The sequence below is a fragment of the Ammospiza caudacuta genome, chromosome 8, assembly GCF_027887145.1.
Source record: "Ammospiza caudacuta isolate bAmmCau1 chromosome 8, bAmmCau1.pri, whole genome shotgun sequence".
Taxonomy (NCBI): domain Eukaryota; kingdom Metazoa; phylum Chordata; class Aves; order Passeriformes; family Passerellidae; genus Ammospiza; species Ammospiza caudacuta.
In genome coordinates, this window is record NC_080600.1 from 26,932,524 (window position 1) to 26,959,180 (window position 26,657).

The 26,657-nt window shown below is 37.1% G+C and overlaps 1 protein-coding gene across 2 annotated transcripts in view; it reads left to right on the forward strand.

The window, feature by feature from the left end:
* The first annotated feature begins 4,775 nt into the window (after positions 1-4,775).
* KCNH7 (potassium voltage-gated channel subfamily H member 7) overlaps positions 4,776-26,657 on the forward strand; it is a 204,929-nt gene continuing 183,047 nt past the window's right edge. For both annotated transcript variants that reach the window (XM_058809419.1, XM_058809420.1), the window contains exons 1-2: positions 4,776-5,345; positions 7,319-7,549. In XM_058809419.1, coding sequence (XP_058665402.1) covers positions 5,270-5,345; positions 7,319-7,549 — 307 coding nt within the window. In that variant the 5' untranslated portion in view covers positions 4,776-5,269. The remainder of the gene's footprint in view (positions 5,346-7,318; positions 7,550-26,657) is intronic.

Below are 26,657 nucleotides of genomic sequence, written 5' to 3' on the forward strand. Positions count from 1 at the left end.
TGAAGCCCTGTGGTGAGACAGAGAGATATTGAAAGAGTCTCTCAGAGGAAGAAGTGCAAGCTTCATTGCTTGAATAATTTAAATCCTAAATGAATAATACAAATGCAAATATACTAAAGGGAACTATCCAGTGGCAGGGCCTTGAGTAAATGGATATATTGATGGTTTTTGTAATTCTCTTTTCATACCTGTACCTGCTAATTCCAAAATGATCCTAAGTCATGAGGTTCTGCATACCTATGCATTCTAATGCAGCACATAATAATAACAATGGATACTGTAGAATAGCTAACAACTTTTTGTGAATTCTTACAGAAAAAGTAAAGTTACTTGCTGTCTTACTCTTTTCCCATGTGATGTTACCTTTAATAGACTAGGAAATTTAGCACACATAAGTTCTGCCTTATGGATTTTGCATTTATAATTCAAATTCTTGTCATCAAATTACTGTCTCAGAGTGAACTACATGTAAAATATACATTGAATGAAATAAAAAATATAACTTTTTTATTAAACTAGCTGTAAAATTAATTAGAAATTTTTAATCACTTTTTAGACTGTAATTTCATGCAGACACTTCTTTTGTCATCCTAAAAACCTGATAGTCTTTCCTCCCATGTATATATCTGAAGTCTTGAATACTAATAAGACCCACGTGCAGACACAATGATGGCAAATGCCTTAAGGCCAAATATAATAATTGCCTCTGTGTAATCCCATTGACTTTAGTGGTCTTGCCAGGAATAGGAGCCTTTATTTTAGATGGAAAAAGTGAAACACAAAATAACCATAATCAGATCTAATTCAAGGTGACTTTTGTAGCACCAATAATAAGGCATTCCCATTTTTCTGTGTAGACCATGTGGCTTTAGGATTAAGAATGATCTGGTGTCGAAGGCATCAGCACAGTGCAAGAAAATACAAAGTATTGCTTGAAGAAGCCAGCTCTGGCAGCAGCAATTGCCACCACACTCACCTAGTGCCTTTCTCAGCAGCATCAGCAGAGATTTGCCATTTGGATGCTTATGATGTTCAAGTAGTTGATTTCTATATTCTCCAGCAGAAGTAATGTGGAAGTCTGCTGTCCCCAGCAACTACATACTTTGCCTGAGCCTCAAGTGCAGACAGTCATAATCTAAATGATGATCATTATTATTGTGAAGGACCAAAACAAAATCTAGAGCTATAACTTGAAGTACTGGAAAGACATAAACGAGTAAAGAGATGAGAAAACAAGACTGATATAAACTAAAGGTGATAATAAAAGACATCCACCTGTCAGAGAATCACAAATTCTATCTTAGCCTAAAATGGGATTAAAAATAAAGTTTCAGTATTGCTTTTGACAGCTCTGAAGACAATTCCAGCCTTATTTAAAATTGTAAGCATATGTAACATAAGTGGATGAAGAAAGAAAGAAAGAAAGAAAGAAAGAAAGAAAGAAAGAAAGAAAGAAAGAAAGAACTATCAAAAACTAACCGTATTTTGCTCCAGTACAAAAAGTGTTTATTCAAATAGGAATGCACTTAAACTTCTGAGTAAAGGAGGGCAAACCTATGACTTTGAAAAGTCAAATATCATAGGAATGCTGGACTAAATCTGAGTCCTGTTGTTTGGGGGTTTTTTCCCACCAAAAATATGATGGGAAATATGATTAGAGTCATTTCCCCAGAGCCATCTTTTCCTGACAATACCAGGTTTAATTGCTAACTGCCAAGCTGTGGCCACACATCAGTAATACATCTTTAGGCATATAGTCCTCTAAATTCTCTTAAGGAACTTGAGAAGGAAGTGGTTAAATGCCAGTGAAAACCTTGTAACCACTATTTCAAAACCAGCTGCTCTCCTTGAGGCCAGGAAATGCCAATCGCTGTTCGGCTGAGGAGCAGCCGCGCTCAGGAGAGCTGTCCTCGGGCTCTGGCGAGGGTGGCGCCGCAGGGACCAGCGCCACAAGGGGGCAGAGGACACGGCATCGGCCACCATCGGCAGGACGGGCTGCAGCTCCGGAGGCAGCCTCCCCCGGTATTCCGGCCCTTGCAACGTTAGAAACTGTACAGCTTTATAGATAAAACGCATATCTCTATGGCATTCTCCATTTCTCTAATCACAGTAGGGACGCGTATTTATAATGAATTCAAACTTTCCCACTGGCATTCATGTTTTCCCAATCAAATGCAAATTCTTCCACATTACTTTGCGCTTGTTGTTAGCTGTCCAATTTTAATACATTTTCCTCTCACACTTCTTTGCTTTCTTGCTACAGAAAATTATCAAGCAATAAGCACAACGAGCATTAAGCACTCCAGGAGCAATAGATCATCTACAAGACTGCAGGAGTGCAAATCACCACAATAAAAGATTTTCTGATGTCACCTATTGCTCCTGTAGTTATTACAACCCATCATTCTTGTGAATTCATTCCCTTCTAAAAACCACATCTCAGATCTTGTCTTTCAGCAGCAGTTATCTTGCTTTCACTGGGGTTATCTTGATCAGTTCTAAACCAACCAACTAAGGTGGATAAAAAGGAAAAAAAAAAAAGATGACTATAATATACATTCACATCATCAACATCAAAGTTCAAGCTACCATTGAGAGACAGAACAAAAAAGGTTTCCCAGAGTCACACAGTTCTGGTGCCTTCAGTTTTCAGGCAAGCATAGTGTGACTCTCAAATTTAACATAAAGATGGGGCTTCAGTGAAATTCTTAAATGTATTTTTATATTTTAATTTTTTTTCTTGTTTTCTTTCCAGACAGGCAGCTAAAGCAATGGACTCTGGACCCTACTGGCCTGTAGTTGATCTAGTTTGCTACTAATTGTTCAATACTAGAAGCAAACACTGATTGTTTCATAAAGGTCACAGTTTTATTGTGATTATTTTCTATTGCTGTTACAGATATTTCAAAGTGACGTTTTTAATGTAAAAATGAGAATTATGTCACTGCTGGCCATTATAACTTAACTAGATGTTAGGTATTAAAGAAAGTGTTAAAATAAATGTTCCTCTTCACTCTTTCTACTACTGTGTTTGGGAACTTGAATACATTTTCAGAGAAATATATGTTTTTCATAAAGACAAAGAGCAATAAGAGAAAAATTCAACTTGAAGGCTCATCCACTGTCCAAAGGCAAAGTATTCAAAAATATTTTAAGATGTTTTCTTTCTCTAGTGTTTATTAGAGTCAAAAAAATGAGTTCTCCAAATATTATTACAAAAACATATATGGATGTTTTTCCTTTCGTTCATACCTCTGTATATAGAGATTTTAACATTTGTTTCTGCAAATAAGCAATGCTCACTTCCTAAGATTGGTTACTGATTATGTATCCCTTAATGTAGCTGAGGCTTTGTAATTAGTACTCAGTCAATTACTATGAAGCCATCTTAATACAGTTTATGTATATATAAATTTTATTTTCAGACACCATTCACAGTTGTGCAAATCCGGGATGATTCCGCTGAGATTAAATTAAATTAGTCCTGAAATGCACCCTCATCCTCAACAGACTGTGCCCCACCTCTGATAAATATAGAGGATGGCACACGGTAACAGTGACACAAAGGGCCACACCTCTGAAAAGCTCACGGGAATAAGGAAACACCTGTTTGTGCTGTGGAAGAACAGGTGGGAAGCGGTGCTTTGCCGGCTCAATATCCTGTGCTTGAGATTACAAAGAACGGTGCTCAGGTGCCTCTCTCTTTTTGCCCTATGAGTTTATTAAGAAGCCGCCGGTGCTTTACACTACCCTAGAGATGCCTTTCCAGCATCGCATGGCTGCCCCCATCTCCCTCCCCGTGCCACCTTGCCGAGCCGTGCTGAACGCACACCGTTTTGCCTGCTGGGTAGGGCAGGAAGCCTTAATTACAGCCTGAAAATAATACCCGCTTCCCCCGGGAGCCTCCCTAGCTATTCCTGTGGGATGGGAGAAGCGGAGAGGAGCCAGGTGGGGGAGGCCGGCGCTCCCCGGGCCCGAGCGCGGGCAGCGGCGCCTCCGTGCGCGCCGGCGAGGCGGCCCCAGCACCACGGCCAGCTCCGAGCGCCGCCGCGCCCCGACGCGGCCCCGGCCCCGGGGCGGAGCGCGGTCCCTCCCGGGCCGGGCTCAGCGACGGGGCGGCCTCGGCAACCGCTCGGTGCCGCCGCGGGCCGGGCGAGGGCTCCGTGCCGAGCTCAGCCCCCGCACCCGCGGGACCCGGCGCGCCCTCCGCGCCGCTCGCTCGGCCCCGAACGGGGACCGGCACCTGCTCGGCAGCCCGGGAGCGGCGTTCGGCGCCGGGGGAATCCCCCTTCCTCCCAAGTGGGGGTCGTGTGGCGAGGGGAAAGCCCTCGCCTGGGTCACGCTGCGTAGGAGGCGGCAATCCCTTCCACCGGGGAGAGGAAGGATGCCGAGGGCTCCGGTGGTCCCTTCCCCCGCTCCCCCATCGCTCAACATCGACCCCTACTCGCGCCGCCCCCCGCCCCAGACGGGGCGTGTACCAGCTTCCCTCCCTCCCCCGGCCCTGCCAGCGCCTGGGGCTCCCCGGCGGGCCACGCTCAGGGGCCGCGGAGGGGCCGGCGGTGCCGGGAGGGCGGGGACGCCGGGGCTGCCGGAGGTGGCGGGGCCCCCCCCGCTGCCAGCGCCCTCGGTCCCCGCTGACCCCTGCAGCCGCCGCGGTGGGGGATGTGGCACGTCGCGGTGCCGCTGGGGTGTAGCTTATTCCTGATGCCGCTGTTTGTCGCCGAGTTTTGAAGAGATTTATTGGCTGGCTCTTGCTAAACCACGCTTGAGTAATCCGAGCTGCTGCGCGCCGTGGTGAAGCCCGGAGGGGGGGAACGTCACTCCCTCTGGCAGCGGAGAAACATTAGTCTTCCAGCCCTCAAACCACCACTACAGCGTCGGAAACTGCCGGGTCACAGCCATTTGCTTTGGAAAATTGGCGATGTTTGGTGCTAGAGATCGATTACCCTTGTAATCTTTCCCCACCCGCCACCTCCTCCTGCTTACCCCACCCCTACCCGCCCCAGACAATAGCGTCCGAGCTCCTCCAGGAAAAAAATAGAAAAGAAAGCAAGGAGAGAAAGAAAGAAAAAGAAAGAAACTGGGGGATGAATCTGACTCCAATAGGAAAAGCGTGTCTCTAGAAGTGGTGCTAATGGGAAGAGATTTCCGAGCTCCAGAGGACGATGATTTGTCACAAAGGGTAGCTGGCTCGGTGCTTTGGGCTGGAGCCGTGTAGGAGATCCTTGGAGAAGTCATTGTGCACAGAAAACCGAAGACCTGTACAAACATGCCTGTTCGCAGAGGTCATGTGGCACCACAAAATACATTTTTGGGTACAATTATACGAAAATTTGAAGGGCAAAGTAAGTTCTCGCTTTCTATCTATTTTGCTATAGTAGTTTTATTCTGCTTGCGACTAAATGGACAGCAGCTCCAGACTATTTTTAAGTTTGTAGCTTGCAAAGAAAACCCCGGAGGTAAGGAGGGGATCCCTGGCAGAAGTAGCAATGTTTTTGATCTAGAATGCAGATTACTAACTTGAATTGTTGGCTAGTGGGCTTGTTTGGGTTTGGGTTTTTTTGGGAGGGGGGTTGGGGCTATTTTCCCATCCTATTTCAAGGAATAGTTTTTATCGTTGATTGTATCCATATTGTACAGCTATAGAAGTAATATCTCTTACCTTCTTCTGAACCACTGAGATGTCTCTAAAAGCAGAATGTAGAATCTTGCTGTCTTTGCAATGTCTAAAAAATAGGCTAGATTTATTATTATGATTGTTAATGCTGTTAATAATAATTACATTTTCAAAATAAAGCAGAACTTCAGACTTTGATTTAGAGGAATCAGAAAATATGCAGAAGAGTTATTAAAGAGGAAATACTCTCTTACCTTGTTGTCATGACTGCATTTAGATATAGCTGTCAAATTTCTCTCTTTTCTTTATGTAAGTCTAAAATATCTATCGAAGCAGTGCAAATGCATCCTCAGGGACAGTCTGTGAGATCTTTTCCAATGCAGCAGTTTACTACCTGTCGAGGAGGCTGAAGCTTAAGTGCTTTTTTTCCTGGCCAGAATTCTGGTTTCCTATTAGCTGTAAGAAAGGTCACTTGATGCTTAAAATGAATTTAATTTAGAAACAGTAGTCTGATATATGTACATTGATTTAAATATTTAGCATAATTTTAGTATCAGCCTGGTGTGAGCCCTTACAGGTAATTCCAGTTCATATACTTCCATATACTTAAACCCATATTAGCATGTGTAATATTTATATTTTTTGAGAAAAAAATAAAGACAGTGCTACTCCTAATATATCTATATTAAGTTGGTGGTGCTACTCCAAGTTTTCATGTAGTGAAGTGTAGATTTTTTGACAGTAATAATGCACTAGCTACTAAATAGATAAGTGATAGTGAAAGTTCAACATGATTGAAAGACAGCAGAAAAAGTAAGAATGAAATCTGCAGATATGTCGCTGTGTTCAAAGATAGACATATTTAAAATTTTGAAGACTTGCACTGTTTACTTGGTGTCATGTAAAAATCTTTTAGAAAGCAAGCAATTGCCTTGTGAATTTGAGTAGCTAAAAATTAATGTTATTAGCAGTAAGTGTATCACAGGCACATTTATAATTACAATGGGAGTAGTGTGTTTAAAAGGTAAACAGAAACAAACTAATAAGAGTTGAAAACTTTTGAACATGTCTTTGAGATGAGAGTTTGGGAAAGGAGGATGGATGTTAACACAGAACTTCAGTGAAATTTGCAAACTGTTCCCAACATAACAATCGTTTCATGTTTTTTGTTTTTAGGAACTTTTCTTCAGGTACATCCTAGATAGATTTATTAAAATAATATAAATTTATTGTCATTCACCTCAATAAAAACCCCTATAGAGTAGATTGAGATGGACCTTACATCAGGAAGCCCTTCCCTAAAGTAGGACCCCCTTCCCGAGGCTCTACTTTTCCCTAAAAGAAGCTGCTAACTTTTCAAGGACTTTCCTGGAGTTGTGACTGACAGACCGGCACTCATGGCTTGGGCTGCAGTGACGCCTGAAACAGACAAAATTTTGAAGTCAAAAGGAGATTTACAGAGACTTACATAGTCTGGTTTTATTTCCTTATAAAAGGAATTATAATAATCTTTAATTTATTCTAAATTAATTGAAGTTTCTTTAAAAGTTATGGATCAAATGATCTTCATTAAATGACTGAAAATCTCTGTATTTCAGGCGTTCTGTGAAAAGAAGGGTTGTTCAGCATTCATCTCTGCAATCGACCCTATAAGAAATGTTGAAAGAGCACTAAAAAATGCATCACTTTCTTTTATTGCAGATAAAAAATTCATCATTGCTAATGCTAGAGTGCAGAATTGTGCTATCATCTACTGCAATGATGGGTTCTGTGAGATGACCGGGTTCTCCAGGCCAGATGTCATGCAGAAACCTTGCACCTGTGATTTTCTTCATGGGCCAGAGACCAAAAGACATCATATTGCCCAAATTGCTCAAGCCCTGCTGGGGTCAGAGGAAAGAAAAGTAGAAGTCACCTATTATCACAAAGATGGTAAAGTCTGGTTTTATTTTCAAAACTTTTTGCATGTTTGGTTAGCAGTTGATCGGTAAAAGAAGTGTGTATGTTGTATTGGTCGGCCCCTTTGCTGGAGGTGGTGTAATTTCTCTGAAGTCCAGTGAAATACATTTGTGTGTAAGGAAATCTGCCCTGAGAGTAGTGGATGTATGGAGTATGTCACTGCACACTCACTCTAGCAGCTGAATGAAGCCAGCACAGTGTTTGCAACTCTGGAACAGAAGTTCTTTCAGTTGGTTTAAAGAAGATGTAAATCACTTAAAGTAATCAGCATAGAGGAAATGTACCTTGACTGAAATTCAATATTTTACCACAAAGTTAAAAGTAGAAAAAAACAGCCCATCATAAAGAAAGCATTAGCTTATAAAGAAAGGGACAAGCCTTTTTCCGAGCTGAGATATTGTGAAGTACCTGCAATTGAGCTACCGATATTGTCCTAGTATTACCAGAGTCAAAACTTGGATTTGCCTAGACTATGAACTATTCCCTGTTATTCAGTAAAAAGTAAACACATGCAGAATGGCTGAATCTGCTGATATTTTTTTCCTGTTAAGAGCAAAAATTAATAAATGTATTTGCAGTTTTTAAACTGCACACACATGAGAAGTAATTATGATACATATTAGTTATATGTAGAGTTTTGTTGTCGGTTGTTTTTTTCTTAATTACCCAGAGTTATTTACAGAAACACACATCTTTCAAATGAATTCAAATAATTGATAATTGTGGTGTACCTTATTTTGTCTCTTGCTGTGTACACTCTTGGGAGAAGGAAAAGGAAATTCATATTCAAATGCTGAGCTTAAATTAGTTCTGGAGAAGTGCCAGTGTGTTGTTTACATCAATTTTAGAATCACATGCAATGTGCTCTCTCATTTTAAAGTCACAGAGTTAAATCCTGTTCTCAATAATTCTATTATCTTGGAGAGACTTAAGGAATATTATTTTTAGCTTAGGCTGGTATAATTCAGATAGGACTCAGGCCAGCCATTCTGCCCACGCTACCAATATTTAAACATACTCCTGGTAGGAGATTCTCAGTAGAGCCCTTTATTCTTAGATCTGGTTTGGTGGTCAGGAGCAGATTTTGGTTAAGATTTTTTGTAGCTGTGCCTTGGACGTAGATTTCCCAGGAGAACTGACACTGTGTGTCTTTTACACATCTACCCTGTGTTTGTGTTAACTTGGCATGTGTTAAAAATAATATTGCAAAAGGAGAATGTTATTGCTAACTTTCACAGCCATCAGCCTGGAGCACTGTTTGGAGATGTGGTAGTTTAAAAGTCCTAAAGTCTCCCAAAACATTAGGAAGGAGGAAAAGGCCTTTAAAAGTACTGCTTATCTGTCAATTACCAGAGGAAGATTAGATTGATAGATAGATAGATAGATAGATAGATAGATAGATAGATAGATAGATAGATGATAGATAGATAGAATAGATCCTTTTCTAAAATGCTGAATTCTGAAATCATACAGCACGCCATAATCTCTTTGAGACATACCAAAGAAATCCTCCATAAAAGTTGCCATATCTTTCATAAATAGTTTTGAAAGCAGAGTTAGAGATTATTCATTGTAAACAATCTTATGCATAAGGGTTTTCAGTAACATCACTTCTATGAATAGTTACTTTAATTGTCTCTATATTTTACTTGTCTAAATTTAAGCATGTGGACTATATGATCTGGTGAATTTAAGCAGGTGAATCAGGCAAAAATTTTCAAAATACAAGATAGGTCTGACACTCAAATGCATGTCTATCTGTCAGCTTGATTGTCTGTATTACAGGTTTTTTTGTTTTGATCCACATAATGTTCAATTTTTTTAAAATGTGTTAGAAAGCCTTAAGTCTGTGTGGTGTCATGAAATTGAAATTACCTGTATGATGAATGTAATGAATGTTAGTAAACATATCCTATAGTTCTTCTAAATAACTCAAAAAGATAACACCTCACTTTTCATCTTCACTTTTTCAAATTTTCAAATTTGATTTTTCAATATATAGCATATATACATACACCTATATATAACATAGTCTGTATATTGTAACAATATACAGAATAGTGATACCTAACAAGGACTTCCTCCAGGTTGTGAAACAAAGTAAATTTCAAGAGTTTTCTAAAAATGTCAGAGTTTAGTGCCTGGTTAGTGGCTTATTTTGCATTTGTGCTCTGAGTATGAGACTTGAGGTCAATTTCAGCAATTTTCAATTTTCAGAGGTCAATTCTAGCAGAGTCAGAAATGTAACTTTCTACGTGTGAGTAACCCAAGTTACTCCAATGAACTATCCCCTGCTTAAAAGCTTAATTTGATACTTTATTTCATGGCAAGCCACTGTATAATATTTAACGTAATTCTAAACATACGGAGGAGGAAGACACCTCAAGAAGCTGTGAATTGCTGGAGGTTCCACTGACCAGAGGTTCTGAGGACCATATTACACACTCCTGACTAAAAGCCCAGTGAATTGCAAATAAAACCTTATTCCACATCACACTATCATTTACTCTCCATAAGCCACTGATTATATGAAAAATCATTCTAATATTTTGAAGTAAAGCAAATGTCAATGGGATCACTTTTAAACCTAATCTGTCATCAGAATTCCAGCAATGCAGATATCAGAAAGGGAATCACTCTATAAATAATGCTTTTTCTTTTTGATTCTAAATACCACCTCATATAATTTTAAAATGTCACAGCTTTGAAGCTCAGCTTAAAAGAAAATTCTTGCTATAGAAAAGTGGTATTGCACACACACATGGGAATTAGGATTCTGATGTTCTCTACTGGTCTATAGTCCACTTTTCTAGATGAAAGTGCAGGATCTCAAGTTTTAAACATCGTGATGATGCAAGACTGAAAGCTGCTGTTTGTTCACTGCTTTAATTTTTGGCCAAATTACTCACTCAAAGAAGATGGGACAGAATGATGAAGAAAAAAAATCGCAAGTTCATATTCAAAAAATGGCAATTACTTGAATCTACACTGCCTTAAACATGACAGACAAAAGATAGAGTGGTCAAAGGAGAAAAAAATTTTATGCATGATGGTTTTATAAATGAGTAACCTGGATGGCCCCTATTTCCCTTTTCACTGTGCAGTGTGGGAAGGGTGCAGAGAAGCATCAAATGCTTGTGATGGCTTTGTGTAATTGTTTAGGTGGCCCAGACTTGTGCGCCCAGCATGACCTGGGCACCCAGCAGGCCCTGTCCCAGCCACACCAGTGCTGCCTTCACAGCAGTTTTTGACATTTGCAGCTAAAATCCTTACTAGCTTTTCTCAGAGTACTTCTATAAGAGTGTAGTTTGCTTTTGGTTTGAATTTCTCCTCTCACTTTTTCCTTTTAGAAAAGTATTAACACAGTCCAAGCAAAGTTCTAGTCCTCTGTCCTCTTCAAGTAGTGCCACAGTAGGCAATTACATATCTACTGAAAGAGTTAATTACTGAGAAAAATCATTAATGGGAACAGATGGTGCCAAAACTAAAGGTCCAGATTTACAGGTTCTCATAGCACAAGTAGCTCTACAGTTGTCACTGGGTGTACTCCTGGGATTAAAGACACATAAAATTTCTTTTTTAATGTAAATATCCCTTTTTAAAAAGAGCAGTAGATAAATACAAGTCACAAGAAGTATTATTTTGAAACAGATTTTCTTTTCCAAGGATTGCTCATTAGGTATTAGCATCTGCTTAATTAAAAAATTATACTCTGATACCAAAGCAGCAATATCATAAATCCCTCACTATCTCAAAATTTTTTTCACTAATCTTATAGCTATATGATCTGAATTATACTTGAAGGCAAGATATTGTTTATACAGGATATCAGTTCTTATTTTAATAAATTTATTAATGGTGAAAATATTTGACAGCTCTTCCTTTGAGGACTCCATTTTGCAGTTTAAGTCATTATTGCATAAATCATTCTTGACAGATGTAAAATATTGCTTGAGGTGGTAAAGCTGTAAAACTTTTGAGATAAAAAGTATAATTATTTTGGGATTGAGAATGGATATATATAATAATCAGCAAATACTGTACCACACAGAATGCATTTTTACTTTTTACTGTATGCTTTGTAGGCAATAATGAGATTTGTCTAAGCTTGCAGATGATATCTATTAAAGGAAGGTAGGATCATTTAAGCTCAGCTTAAATTTAAGCTTAGCCATCATATATTCTAGTGTTGAGAAGAACTAAGGTAGAGTATAGGTTTGAGCAAAGATAAGATCAAGCAATTTGCAGAATATGCACAAACCTCATAAACTACTTGCCATTTACCAGTTCCAAAAAAACCAATTTGCCACGACAGACTGCAAATTAAACATACTTGAATTTTCAAAGCACATTTCCAAACTAATATCTTAAGGCCTTTTCTGCTCTTTTTTTGAGGATAGGAGAATAAAAGTTGTGCAAACATGGTAATGAAATAAAGTGAAAATGGTATTAAGAGTTCTTCAGAAAGATGAGAACTTCATCTAGAAACTCATCATCTAGACTTCAGCCAGCTTAGGCGTTGTACTACCTGTTTGTGTGAACCTACCAATCAATAAAAAACACAACTGAAAAGAAAGCTGCTTACACATGTATCAAGTCCCCTTAGATTTGTTTTAGCATGAGGGTCAGTAACTGCAGTCTTGACCACAGTTTCAGTGCCTTATCCGGAGCTGTTGAGATAGGCCAATGAATCCAATCTCTCTGATACCCTGCTGGTGTAGGACTTCTTGACAAAAGAAATACTATCTGACTGCATTTTGATAAAGAAAGTGTTTCCCCCAAAAAAAACTGTCAAAAACCCTTTCTTAATCCAGGGGTTTTTTTCCAGGCATTCTTAAAATACCTCTTGGCTGAAATCCAAACAGTTACTGAAAGTGTTGGACTTTTGGAAACAAATGAGGATATCCATTCTTGTGTCTCTAGTGCTGTGTTTCTACCTTAGGCTTTAATACTTGTCAAGAAAAAAACATCCCCATTCAGTATTGCTGATTTTACAGCAAGGAGACCCATCAGCAGTGAGAATACCTCAGTGATCCAAAATATCCACTGTCCAAATATCTCATTTACCCATCCCCATTCAGATACTGCTCCTATGTCTGCTCAGAACTGTAGGTCTCTTCTGATTCACATTTCATGTAGGATATCTAATGATTATGATAAAGCACCTCTTAGAAACCCCAAGAAAACTTATTTATAGGTCAATTTCAACCTTATTTTTCAACTGCTTGACTTTCCAATATATTCTTTTTCTTTCCAGGTAAAGATGAATTGATTTTAAATAAGGAGGGAACTTTTATAGAAAGAGATAGTATCTGAATAAATAGAGCAACAATTAAATTGATTTCTAAATTATTCTCTTTCTCAGTGTTTAGGGTCAGAAAGGTATGAAAATATATATATAATTTTAATAAGTAATTAAGAATAAAATTGCCAATATTTTAGGTACTGCATCTTTAACAGGAAAAAAAAAATCTTAATTTGGAAAAATCCTTTCTGACAGTTTTGAGTTCCTCTATGGCACAAATAAAAAACCTGCAGGCTACTGGTTCAGGAGTCTTTCATTTCAGTACGATGTTAAGACAGAACTCTTCTTACACTGGGCTTCCATAGGATAATTTTATGTCAGGATTCAGAATGTCACAGGGCCAATTTATACCAATCAAGGGGCCCAAATTTCTCTAGTTAAGCTAAAAAGAAAAAATGATTGCTGACTTTCAAAATGTATGCCATAGCAGTAAGAAAGGTGACACATTCTAGAGTGAAATGGTAATATAAGGTTATGATGTGATACACATCCTCAAAAGAGCTTAATTTTTTAATTAGGCATTGCTGACAACATTTTTTATCTGCTTTGAATATGCTCATTTTATTTGTAGTGAAAGCTATTTTGGTTTTGGGTTATGAGACGAAAAGAACAGATGCTGTCAGTCTATTTTTGGTGTCATTTCACATGATTTATTGTGTCCTCTTTCCATCTTTATCGTGCATCCTTTCTAATGTTACATTATGATAAGAGAGTCATTGCATACTCCTAATTCATGTTATTGATTAGTTCTTTCCCTTCTCCACCGACTTGGCCCATATATCAAAAAGAAATGCTGAGAGCAAATCAGACATCATACCTTGCAATAGACACAGAGGAAGAGCCACTGCTTTTCTAATAGCAGCCTTTTGCATATTTGATATGAAACAAACTTCAAAACATGGCACTTCGAGTAACACCAGTGTTGACGTGAGTGCTGTTCCCTCTTGTTCCAAGCAATGGGAAGAGGACAGTGGTGTGGGTTAGATTTTATGTTAGTGCTTTCAAGTCCAGCTTTAAAGTGTTTCCTACATGCTTGACTTAGTGTATGACTCAGTCTGTGTACTAGGCAGTCCCTGCTCTTCCCAGCTAAGTATGGAAAAAGCTTAATCAGGCAGTATAGGATTCAGAGTTGGAAGACAAAGCTGACTATGGAAATTGCTAATTGACTCTGGAAACTGCATATCTCAAAAGCAATCAGAACTGTAGCTGTGAACCTCAGTCCGGGCAGAGCGGATAAATGACAATGACAGCAGGGTATTGTGGCTCTATAGTTACTTGCTCGTTTCACATTGTCTGCAACTCTGAAAGTTCATGTCTCTGAGGTGGGAACTACTTGCCTTATGATTTTGTACAGCTTGAACTTTTTATTCTAGTATACTGGATATTTTAAAAGGCAATAACATTCATATTTGAATAATTTCTTGGAAACTGAACTAAAATTTCATTTTGAAAGCAGAATTATAGCCATAACTAGTCACAAAATGCTTTTTGACCTCCAGAATTTCCACAGATATACAATTTTAAGCTTCCTCACCAATTTTCTCTGTATAGCCTTTGCATTTCTCATTTTGTTAATTCTTTAATACTGAAATCACAGTGAAATCTCATCAGGAAAGATCACCACAAATACCAAAATTCAATCTGAGAAAAAGTCAGAGTAAACAGTGTAAAGGGAAGGTCCTATTTTTTTTTATTTCATTAACCAGATTCCAATTATAGATCTTATTATACCTAGTTTTGATACTGCCTTCAGTTGTATCAGTGAAGTGTTATCCACACAAAGTATTTATTCTAGCTTATTTGTTAACAAAGAGCCATCATATAATCAAAATCTACAAATGGTATTTAAGTATCCACATTTTTAACTATTTCATTACAGATAGTGAGTGGAAATGACCAGAAGAAAGCTTAGGCCAGAAATCACAGCTGCATTTAGTACTTGACTACATGGTGAAATTTCTTGCTTTCCTATCCTTGTTCCTCCATAATAACACATTACCTCATTTAAACCTCTGATTTGCCAAATGAGACTGCAGTGGAAACCAGGTCATGCCTCAACAGCCAGTTCAGAGAAACACAACAAGAATTTACTTTAAATACTTGGAAATTAGGATTTATCACAACATCTGAATACTGATCCTTGACAGCTTGTCCTGGCCTTTTTTGAGCAAATGCATGGGACTATTTGGCAACTGGTTGTTTCTGTGGCCAGAAGCACTCATAAAGGCCTGAGAGCAAGATATCCATGCCTACTGACACAGGAATTAGCTTGCACGCCAATAGCTTTCGTAGAATTAAATTGCAAAGTTTAATTTTTGTAAGACTAAGAAATCCTGATCTTTAGGCCTTGGAGCACTGCTCGTACAGTATAACTTTGCTAACTAGTATTAGCTGAATCTCTATTGCTGCATAAAGAGACAGCAAATTATTAAAGAAACACGCAAATCACAGACCAAACTTTCCTACATTTTTATCCACAGGATAGACAGGCAGAGACAACTTCAGAACAAGGACATATTAGGGGGTTTTGTCTTTGTCTTATACCTAGGCTACTTGAAAAGCTGTTAATCATCATGTAAATGTGTTTCATCACTAACATGCACGTGCTAAAGCACTTACTCCCAGCTGTTGTCAGACTTTGGAGTCTGTACCCTTTTGAGATTATTTCTTAGAGCATTCTTTGCTGATTTTCATTCAAATCAATGCAAGTGGATCTCTGAAAATAGCTTGCAAATTTCCTCCTTTCAAAACTCATTTATGTCAATCTGCTTTACTCCTTCCTCTCTGGAAAAAATTGCCAGATAATCTCATTAGTATTTTGCATGTTTATGGCATTTCTTTTTATACTTTCAAAAGGACATGAAACTCAGTAGTTCATAAATCCTATTGTCATGGCAGTTAAGTTAAAATAATGTTGCAGTTCTGTCTACTTGCTTAAAAAGTGTAAAGAAAGAAAGAACCTAAAGTCCATGCCATTTTAAATAATAACAATAAAAGAAAGGAAAATGTGTTCCATTTTTCCATTTTAAGTGCCCAGTGTTATTTTTGCTTGATAAAATATACCAGGAATCAATTTAACACTAAAGTCTATTCAACTGAAAGAACAACTCTTCCCAGAAGGACTATTTCTAGGGTCATGGACAACATAACCATATTACATGAGAGAGTGGCAACAGCCTTGGAGTACAAAACCAGGTATCTATAAATCAACATGTGAGCCTTCTCTGTGGATTAATGGAGCAGCTCAGTAACTGGTGTGAAAGCCTATGTATAATGTCAATCCTGAGCCAGTCCATGCTGGGTCGCTGTTCAGAGCATCCTTTATAGAACATCCTTAGCCTTTCTATAAGGTACACATTGTTTATTGCAACAAAAATGTGAGCACCTAATGCACAGAAGCCTATTCAGTGTTTTACCCACAGAATTTTAAAGAAAAGTTTTGTAGTTTTTGCAATAAAGCAGAGTTTGAGTGCTGTTTGTGGATGACCACAAAATTGTAATAAAACCTCGTTCCTCCTTATCCTGCAACTTGCAAATCCCTTCTCATGTCAAGATTAGAAATTGGATCTAAGGACCTGCTCCCAAATGCCTAAAAAGTTAATTAAAAACTACTCACTTCTGGTGCAGCCACAAGCAGAATTAGTGTCTGATTTGTGTGATGTTTGTAGATCAGGAGCTGGGTGTGGGTGGCTTCCCCCTCCTGTGCTTACGGTTATTTAAAAGCAGAAAAGAGGAAGGAATGCATGGTTCACAGACCACTCTTCTTTCTAGCTGATGGGTAGGCAAGGCTACCATGCAGATCTATTTACATTCATTTTTGATTGTCTTTTGACCTCATTTGTAAAAAAAGCAGATCCTGCAGTAGCAGAATTACCAGTAGCATCATTGTCTCTGCAGAACTCGACATACGCAAAACATAATTATTAGCCAGACAAATACATTGTGTGTGGCTGCCTGAATTTCAAACATAATGTCTTCAACATTTAAGTGTGCAAGAGCATTTGTCCCTGCTTCATGGGAATTAATCAAATTGTTTCCCTTTTAAATAAAATTTTATTCTGAATCCCTTTTCACCTTGGGATAATTTTTTGGTAAATAACAATAAATTATAAAGGACTTTATTTCCACTTTCTGAGGAATATCTGAAGAAAGATGCCAACGTTGTTTTGAAATGATGGAGAAACAAGGCTACATATTTAGTCTCGATTATTACCTGGAAAGTAGATAATGTTCAAGGGGAGGGGGGAGGCTGTTGCCCCATAGATCCCATAGGCAGTAAAAAAATCAGATTTAACTAAGTTATCATAACTATAAAGAGTATGCTGAGGTTGAGTTACTGCAAGAGAAATTACCAACCTGAAGTTCTACATGTAAAATCAAAATAAGGAGTTAATTTCCAATTATATGTATATATTATAAAAGTGCATTTCTCCTTCTCAGAAGGTTTAAGAACCACGTTGAGGAGCTGCCAAAATTACTTCCTACCCCATCATAGAATGCAAACTGATATTCTATAGTTCACAACATTTTTGCTAATAAAGCACTTTTCTTATTAAATATATTAAATCACAGGAAGTTTGAACTGAACAGCAAATTAGAGAGGCTCCTAATGAACTGATTGGCTAATGCAGTGAGTCTTTTATCTCAAAAGATGTATTATTCTGGAAAAGCTCACAGTTCCAAAACATCCTTCTCTACTGCATTTTTGCTCTATCCTCTTCTCTTTTCGAATGCAGTACACCAAAGTTGCATTGTAATATTTCCCAGTGTACATATATATATAAATGCCACAAAAAGTCCCCAACATGATCAAGTCTAAAAAAGGGATAACAGAGTGAGAATAGAAAATTATATTACAGGGGATTGTTCTGTCAAAATACCTTTAATAGGAATTGTACTTAATAGGGATTATTGTAATATGAGCATCTCAGACCACAGGTCAGGTCCAAGATGACACCCTAGATAATGCAGTTGTGTACATGTCTCTCTCCTGTCATAATAAACAATAATTTCCAGAGAAATGCATTCTTGTCTTACAGGGGTCACAGATGACCCTGAAGTGCTAGAATGGGTTAGAGATAGCTGGGGCAAAAATGTCCAAACTGAATGGCAAAAGTCTCCAAAATGTTTCCTTCTCTTGACATAGGGTTAAAAGAACACAAAGGTGGAATCAACTCCTGTGTAAACTTCAGCCCTCATCCTTTCCAAATTTGATATAGAAAATAGAACTGCCAAATAAATGGCAAGTAAAAATACAGGAGGCATTATTGAGAAAGTTAGTGGCTGCTAAACTCATGCTTTTTTCAAACAGAAAAAAAAAATCATTTGCCAGTCTCACATTGAACTTTGTTGTGATATTTGTAGCACTTATTCAGGTGCTACCACTAACCAGTCACAAAGGGTCTGTACATCAATACTTCAAAAAAAAGCAAAACTTAACTGAGTATTATTTGTGTTTAACTGGTGCTACATGTATTATGCAACAAATGGGGCTTTATTTCCTCCTCCTCAAAAAAAAAAACCTTCCACTTTTCAAACTTCTAAAGAACTGAAATTTCATAAGACTCTACCTTGATTCAGCTTTTTAGGTGTCCATAATGGAGTCTGATCTTCACAATCCTGAATAATTGTGAGATCTACATAAAGTTAAAAGTGGGGGAAAAAAGAGATTTCCACAGGATATATCTGATTTGATTTGGCTAGCATATCTCTAAAATTTGTTATTAACCAGGGATATCCTCATAACCTAGTTTAGATTGTAACCTGTTCCCTTCTTGGACTTCACCCTTTGTTTGTATCTTGTTTTTTAGAAACTGGCACAACCTACATAACAAGTAGGTTTGTTTCACATGGGCATCATTAAATAGCAATCACTCAGATGTATTTGCTTTCAGAAAGCATTCTGTTAGCATGGCACATACTCTAGTATATAGCATTTCACCATTCTGGTATAGCAAAGAATCTTTTTCTTAGATTGCTCTTTTATAACCATTGTATTTTCATAGAATCCAGAAGCATTTAGGTCAGGAGAAAAATTGGGAGGTCTTCCTATTCAGTCTTCTGCCAAAATCAAGAGCAACACAGAATTCAGAGTAGGTTGCTCAGGACTTGTCCAATTGGATTCCAGGATGGAACTTCTCTGCGCAACCTGTTCCAGTACCATCATATTGAAACTGGTTTTTCTTTACACCAATTTAAAGCATTGTCTGTCATTCTTTTGCCATGCATCTCAGTTGAAGACCTGCCTCCATCTCCTGGTAATTTCCTCACACCTATTGAAAGACTTTTATTAAGTCACTTGGAGCTCTCTCTCCTCTAGGCTCACAGCCAAGGCCAGTTTCCTCAACCACTCCACAAAGGACATGTGCACCAAATCCACATCCAGCTTGGCGGCCTCTGCTAGCCTCATTCAAGTTTATCAGAATTTCTCTTGTATTAGAGTTCCAAAGTTGGATTCGCTATTCCAGGTGTGGTCATCTGAGCACTGAGTAAAGGGGAAATATCACTTCCTCAATCTACTGGCAAAGCTTCTGATGATACGACCCAGTATGTTTTATCCTGCACACAGCTGGACTCAAATTCCTCAACAGATCACCATCTGAGTCCTTTTTCACAACCTTGAGATTCAAACCTTTCCCAGACTGAGACAGTGAATGTTTAAAGTACCTCAACTTTATCTGCATCCACTGTCACTAAATCACTCTCCCCCCTCATTAGCAGACTCAAGTTGTATACTTGACTATACAGCTTGTACAGTAGTTGTGTACAACTACACAAATTGAGTTGTATATTTGTTCATTCTTTTGGTGCTAACATACTAGCAACACAAACTCTTCTTGTTTCCCTTGATATCCCAAGAATTTCAAATCTAGCTCAGCTTTTGCTTTTCCAAAACCATCCCAGCATGCCTGGGCAGTGTTTTGGTATTTCTCTCTCGCAGCCTGTCCTTGCTCTCAGCTCTTTTAAATACCGTTTTTCTTGGGGGTGTTTTGCTGTTGTTTTTTGTTTGGGTTTTTTGTTTTTGTTTTGTTTTGTTTTGTTCTTTTTTCACTGGAGTTCAGTCATGAGTTCTCTGTGGAACCAACTGGCATTTGAATACATTTATTCATTTTTCTGAGTATTTGAATGGACTGATATGGTGGTTGAGAAAGCATTTGAGCAATACCCTCTGCAATGTTTGAAGAGCTAATGAGACAGATAACATACTTCTTTTATTTTTCCTCTCTATTCAGTAACACATATGGGGGTATTTTACATATTTTTGATTATACTAAGTGGCACCTATGCTACTTTTATGTATTATTCTTATTCTTTCTTCAATGTTTCAGTATGATGTCAAGTTTTAGACCTTGTATTTTACATAATTTAGTTACACTTATTCATGCATTAGGAAAACATACAGGAAGGTTGAAATTGCAACCTTTTCCAAATATCATTACTGATGTCATACATGGTATAAATTCTCTGTTGGTACATATTTTATTATGAAGAAATCAGTGTTTTCCTGTAATAGAGATCAATTCATCTGGCTGTTAGGCAGTTACCTGGGTTTTTTTGGTATATTTTTCATACAAAAGTGTTTGAGTTTAGAAGAAAAAATATCCTAATGCTTATTTTGCTGTGGATTACAGTCATCCAAACCAACTTAATGCTAAAGAAAGTTGCGATGGACTACTAAGTTTTAGAACAGCTAACCAGTTGTCTTACACTAGAAGATAAATGCAACTGTGCTGGCAACTAACCAGAGCATCCCTGGTATTGAGCACTTCATTCTTGTCACTAAAGATATGAAAAAATCAGATTTTCTAAGAGAGAAATACTTTTTACACTGTCAAATTCTTTCAGTGACTTTCTGTAGCGAGGTAACATTACTGAAAAACTGTCTCATCTCAAAAGAAAAAGTTTATTGCTAACATTTCCTTAGCCATGTCATGCAAAAGACAACATTTCCCTCTCCATTTCTCTTCTGCCATTTTTAATTTCATATTTCCTTCTAAAAATTATAGATTTGTCCTATATGCTTTTTTCCAGGTTAGTGACTAGGAGAGATAGAAGTCTCTTTTCTTCAAGGGTTAATACCAGCTTTTTCCTTTAGGATAGGATCAACTCCACTTGCCCTACCCTGTGGAACACCACAATCATATTGTACCTCCCAACATCTGCCTGCTGGCATTGATGGCACTCAGCATCCTGCTGGAGCTGGCCCCTAACTCAGACCTCAGCAGCAGAGCATCAGGGATCCTGCACCTTGTGTGCCACTGCAGTGATGTCAGAGCCATGGGTTTAAGCAGTACCTCTTCAAATACCCATAATTTAGGGGTGTGTTTCCATGTGAGGATTTTAAAAAAGAAAGCTGAGGCATAATCCTGCTGATTTAAGACACCCCAGCTGGGGGGCCTGACAGCCTATTCCAATTTGCAACCTATTTCATATTTTCTCTCAGTTCTTTACCTGTAGACAAGGACTGTTAAAACACAATATGACAAAGCATATTTAATAAATATTATTAGTGATGAGTTCAACTGCTTCTTGAAGGTGTTGATATGCTTAGTCGAGTATACTTCTACTGACTAAACCAGCACTGACAATATTTTAATGTTATTATTAAAGTAATTTCTCTCCATATTGCATGCATATTTAACACTTACAGATCTCTCTGTTTCATGCTGGATTTTATTTTTAATAATCCTAATGTGATGTTGGAAAGTTCGTAGATAAAAACTGTTTTATTGACTGCCTGAAAGGAATTGCTCTCTGCCCATGTGACAGGTGAAAGTATCTTGAGGGTGTACAGCAGCAGTTCCTGGCATTACATTAGAAATGCTGGTTGCTCCTACATCAGCTAATTTGATGATGCAGAAGAGAACACATTTAGCATATGCATTAAATATAGTATTATGCAAGGATTTTTCAATTTGTAACTTTTTATTTAATTTTATTTTTATTTCAGTTCAGATGCAGAGCCATTCCTGCATCTAAGACAGTCAGTGAGAGATTCACACGCTGAGGTTTCAAATGCACCCATTTCTGCAAGCAACAGATATAGTACAGTGCTCAGGATAGCAGCTTGTATGTGCTTTATTTCTGCATAGGATTAATTTGGTGTGCATAGTACTGAGACACGTGTCTTATTTTTAATTTAAAGGAATGAGATTGTACAAATCATTTCTCATTCTTGGACTGGACCAAATATTCCCTGTCAGATTGCCCATGACAAGCTGATTGCAAATGTTGACTTGTTTTTGTCAAGAACAGTTAAAGATAGTTGGCCCTATAAGGCTTGAGTAAAGTCAGAATGTGAGCAGGAGCCAAAAAGATGGCTTTTCTAGCCTTGTTTCTGATACTGTGCTTTGCAGAGAAACACAGTTATCTTTACACACAGTTATTACAAAACAACTTTCCCTTGATTAACATAACTTTCAAAATTGTGTTTACATCCCTTTTTTTTATGGTCTTTATCTAAAGCAAAAGAATTGTAAACCAAATGTCCCAAAGAAATATAGTTTCATTTCTACGGTTTTTGAATAACTGAAAAGCTTTTATGTTTTTATATGGATTTGAAGTGCTTGAAATCATTCAATAGTTATGTATTTGACAAAGGCTTTACAAATACATGCATTTTTGTGACTCGCTTGAACACATCACCCTTTTAATGATCAGCAAGTCATTGTTTTTAGATACACAATGTATTAAAATGTACAGTTTGCAAGCAATTATGAGAGCAAAATGACATGCAAGTATTTTAAAACTGAAGTTTTTTCCTAACTTCAGCCCTAATCTTTAGAATTATGGCATATTTGTTCTTTGAAGTTTATTTTCTTATCCTGGTACCCAGGATAATCATAAGAAATTTTAGAGATCAGGGTAGTGAGTTGGACCATTCTGCCCTGGTCTATTTGCTGGGAAATAATGGGGTCTTATTTTAAAGTGTTAGTGCTAAATAGAATTTTTTTTTGACTATGGGATTGACAGTTCTATTAAGTCTACCTAACCAGCCTTTCTGAAGTGCAACAAAAAGGGTAAGCAGAACCTCTGGCTAATTAGGTACCTTGCATCACCTCAAAATGCTTTTTCCAAATCCTGCAATGGTAAATTCAGGTTTCCTTTTGATATTTTAGTGGATATAGAGACCTTCATGCATATCTTAGTTGGAGTTCGATATTTTTTTACGTTTTATGGGAATAAAACACCAGAACTGTGGTGTTGGAATGAGATCAGGAATCAAAGTTAACATTTTACCTCTGAGATATTATCTGTAAACGAAACTTTCCAAAACGGATTGAATAATTGTAAAGAAAGTTCACTTTTACCTGCCATGGACATATCATCTATATATTGCAGAAGAAAAGAAAATGACTAAAGAAAAAAACAAACAAGAAAAAAGAAACAACCCAAAAACAAAATGAAAGGTTTTTAAGTCTGTTTGTTCTGTGCTACCAATACTTTCAGCAAATTGATAGTGTTATTATGTAACAGAAGTGTAGAAAGGAAAATTTTGCTAGGATTGAATCAGGTTAAAATCTGTTTTAGTTTTGCCGAGTGTATCAGCCTTCAATCAGTGATGGTCAAATCAAAACTATTTTGATAAACTTTAGGCTCTCGGGGCTACAGTCCTAGAGTTAATGAGAAGTTTAAGCAAGGGAGAGAAAAGCATGCAAAAACCTGACAAAGAATTCTCCAGTTATTTCCATGCATAAAGTTCATTTCACCTTTAACATTACTATACCTTTCAGTCGGGAGAAGAAAGGAAATGTGAATTCTCAAGAATACCTAGAATTATATTTTTTCTTCTATTCAAATTATCATTCAGCTCAAGTAAAGCATCTGGTATAGTCACAGGCTGGACATGAGTGGGATGAGCACACCTGGCAAGTAGCTGTTTCCTCAGTTCTGTGGTAATCTTTGCCAGTATCAAGAATCACACTGTCTTTCTTTACAAGGGTGCCCACAATTTTACCCCTGTAAATTTTTTCAAATTATTAGATATCTTCACCTTTCCTTCAGATTTTCAAGAAAATTTTACTGATTTAGTTATTCGTGAGGATTTTGATTATTTATTGGGTATGAAAATAATGGCCTGCATTCTGTCCCTATGTAAGAAAAATATAGTGTGAGCTACAAATTCAGGAAAGTGATAACTGATTTGTTGAATAGCTCACTGATGCTTTTCTTATTATATCATAGAGGATCTATCTTCTGCAATTGTAAAATTTAGCAATAATATACTGCATCCAGTAATATCTTCAAACAATAGTGTAGAATAATAATATAAATATATATATAATAATAATATAAAAGTACTATTGATATATTTTTCATTGCTTCTACTTATGCGTATTTGCACTTATTTTTCATTTTACCTCTGAAATAAATATCAGAGTATGGTGAAACACAAAGTCACTGCTTTTCCACAACTTTTTTCTTCAGAGCAGCTAGCAAAATCTAGCACTGAATATTCATTGGTTTTGGTAGCAATGTTGGTTTTTAACTTTAATGCAGTTTATATGAAGTACAGTAAATAGCTTCAGATATATTTACTGTGGTGGTTGTAATCACTCATAATTATATATTTGGATGCCTAACACTGTTTACCAAAGACATAGTCAATATTACACATTAAATTGGTTAGGCTCTGTATTAAAGTGAAAAATCCGAACAGAAAGCTTGATGTACCCATCGAATTGGAGCCCTGGTCAGACTTCAGGAGTGAGGATCCTCTGGGGAAGATGTTTATTACAGGCCACTCCAAAAGGAAAGAAATCAAATTTAGGTTCTCTAAGAAATATATAAGCACAATAAGAAAACTTATGCATAAATTACTGTACAAGAGTGCATGAAATAATTTGGTTCTTGGCCAAACTGAGGAATAAACACAACAGAAATAATTTTTTTCAAGCTCCACCCTAATACCTTCTCAGGTCATGATTCAACTCAGTCATTTTTGCAAATGCTGAATTTCTCTGTGAAAGCTTGAGAGCTTAGGTGAGTATTATTGCACCACACAGAGAAGGTTGCAATATCTACTAAGCCCAAATGCTTGGCTTCAAACTGCCAAAACAAGAATTAAATATGATTAAAATTTTAAAAATTTAGGATGAAATCCTTTTACTTAAAATTTGATCTTCTGGGCAGGAAAAAACCAAACAAACAAGGGAGAAAGACAGACGTATATATAATTAAAATATCACTTTAATTTCATTAACTATTAATGAAAAAATGTGACTAGACCCATTGTATAAGTGTCATTAATATCAACAATTAATAAGGCTTTATGAAATGTGCAAAGGGGAGTATAAATAGCTCAAACACTAATTCCAAACATCCTATAATCAAAAAAAATGGGCAGAGAGTTTCTTTAACAAGACATTCTTTAAAAGTCTCAAGTCTAAAACTTATAATAATTTTGAAATGGAAAATGTTGTTGAAAGTGTATTCTCCTTATGATCTACGTTGTATTCTTAAAATGTTTACTTAAAATGTTTACTCTGTAGGAATTGAAGCATTTTTGTGAGTGACAGACTGGTAAAAAAGCTTTTGACCTAAAATGTTTAGCATCAGATTCTCTGAAATTCAGTAAATTTTATCAGCTGATATACAATTAGAGATGAAATTTACATTTTTTATCTTTAGTTTTTACACATAATATCATATGATTTTTAATATATCTTTAAAAATTCTTTTAAAGTAGGTCTATGATATATTTACTGTAAGATCCTGTACTGTCCTTTCTACTACATAGAAATCAAGGAAAAAAAAAATCTATGGTGCTTTCATTTAATACATATATTATAAATGGGGCAAACACAAAATTATTATTTACATACCCATCATTATGTTATTAAATAATTCTGAAAAATTTATAACTACTTGAAAATTTTAGAAATGTGAAATGTCTGCCTTATTTCACCAGACTCCATGCTGGTTTTATAATTCCTTATTGTGTAGGCCATACTTTAAATTTCTGTTTATCTAAGTGAAAGTACTGATATCTAATATTTCTAAAGGTATTTTTCATGCTGCAAACAGCAGACCAATTTCCAAGTATCTTTTCTAGTTCCCTCTCTCTGCTTAATGCTCTCCTCTCCAACCTGTCACTTATTGCTGTCATTTGTTTAGTTGCATTTCATTTTAATCCAGCCAGAAAAAAACATGATTTTGCTAATTGTAGAGCCATACAGGCTAGCACAGGGTAAAAAGATATTTTATAGTCTCATGGGGAAACTGGATTACAATTCCCATTATAAAACTAGTTTTTATTCCTTAAAGCACTACTTTTGCCCCTGAACTCTATGCTCCCAGGCACAAAACACATTAGTCTACAAGCAAAACATCATCTCAGGACAAATCTCTGACCTTTTATTAAATACTGTAGACATCAGTTGGTCGTTGCAGAGCTTTATGAATGAGCACAAAACCAGAACAGGTCAAGACCAACAATTAAGTCACAATCAGCAGTAGTGCTTGTTTCAAGGTTATATACAGAAACCAAAGACTGAGCACATATCCCTATGGAAATGCTTCTCATCAGAATTTACAAGAACAGTCATTTTTTGGAAAACATATAACAGCCAATATTTGTGCATATCCTTCCTAATACTGAATTTCAGAAAATTTCAGAAAATAAATTTTTCACTAACAACTACTACAAGGTAAATTGTTGTTCCAGATATAATTTTCCTTAGAAAATATCTGTCCATTATTCCTTAAATTATTTAATTGAATAAAAGCATTTCATGCCATACTTAGGCAAACAAGCAGGTGGTGGAAGTTGAGCAG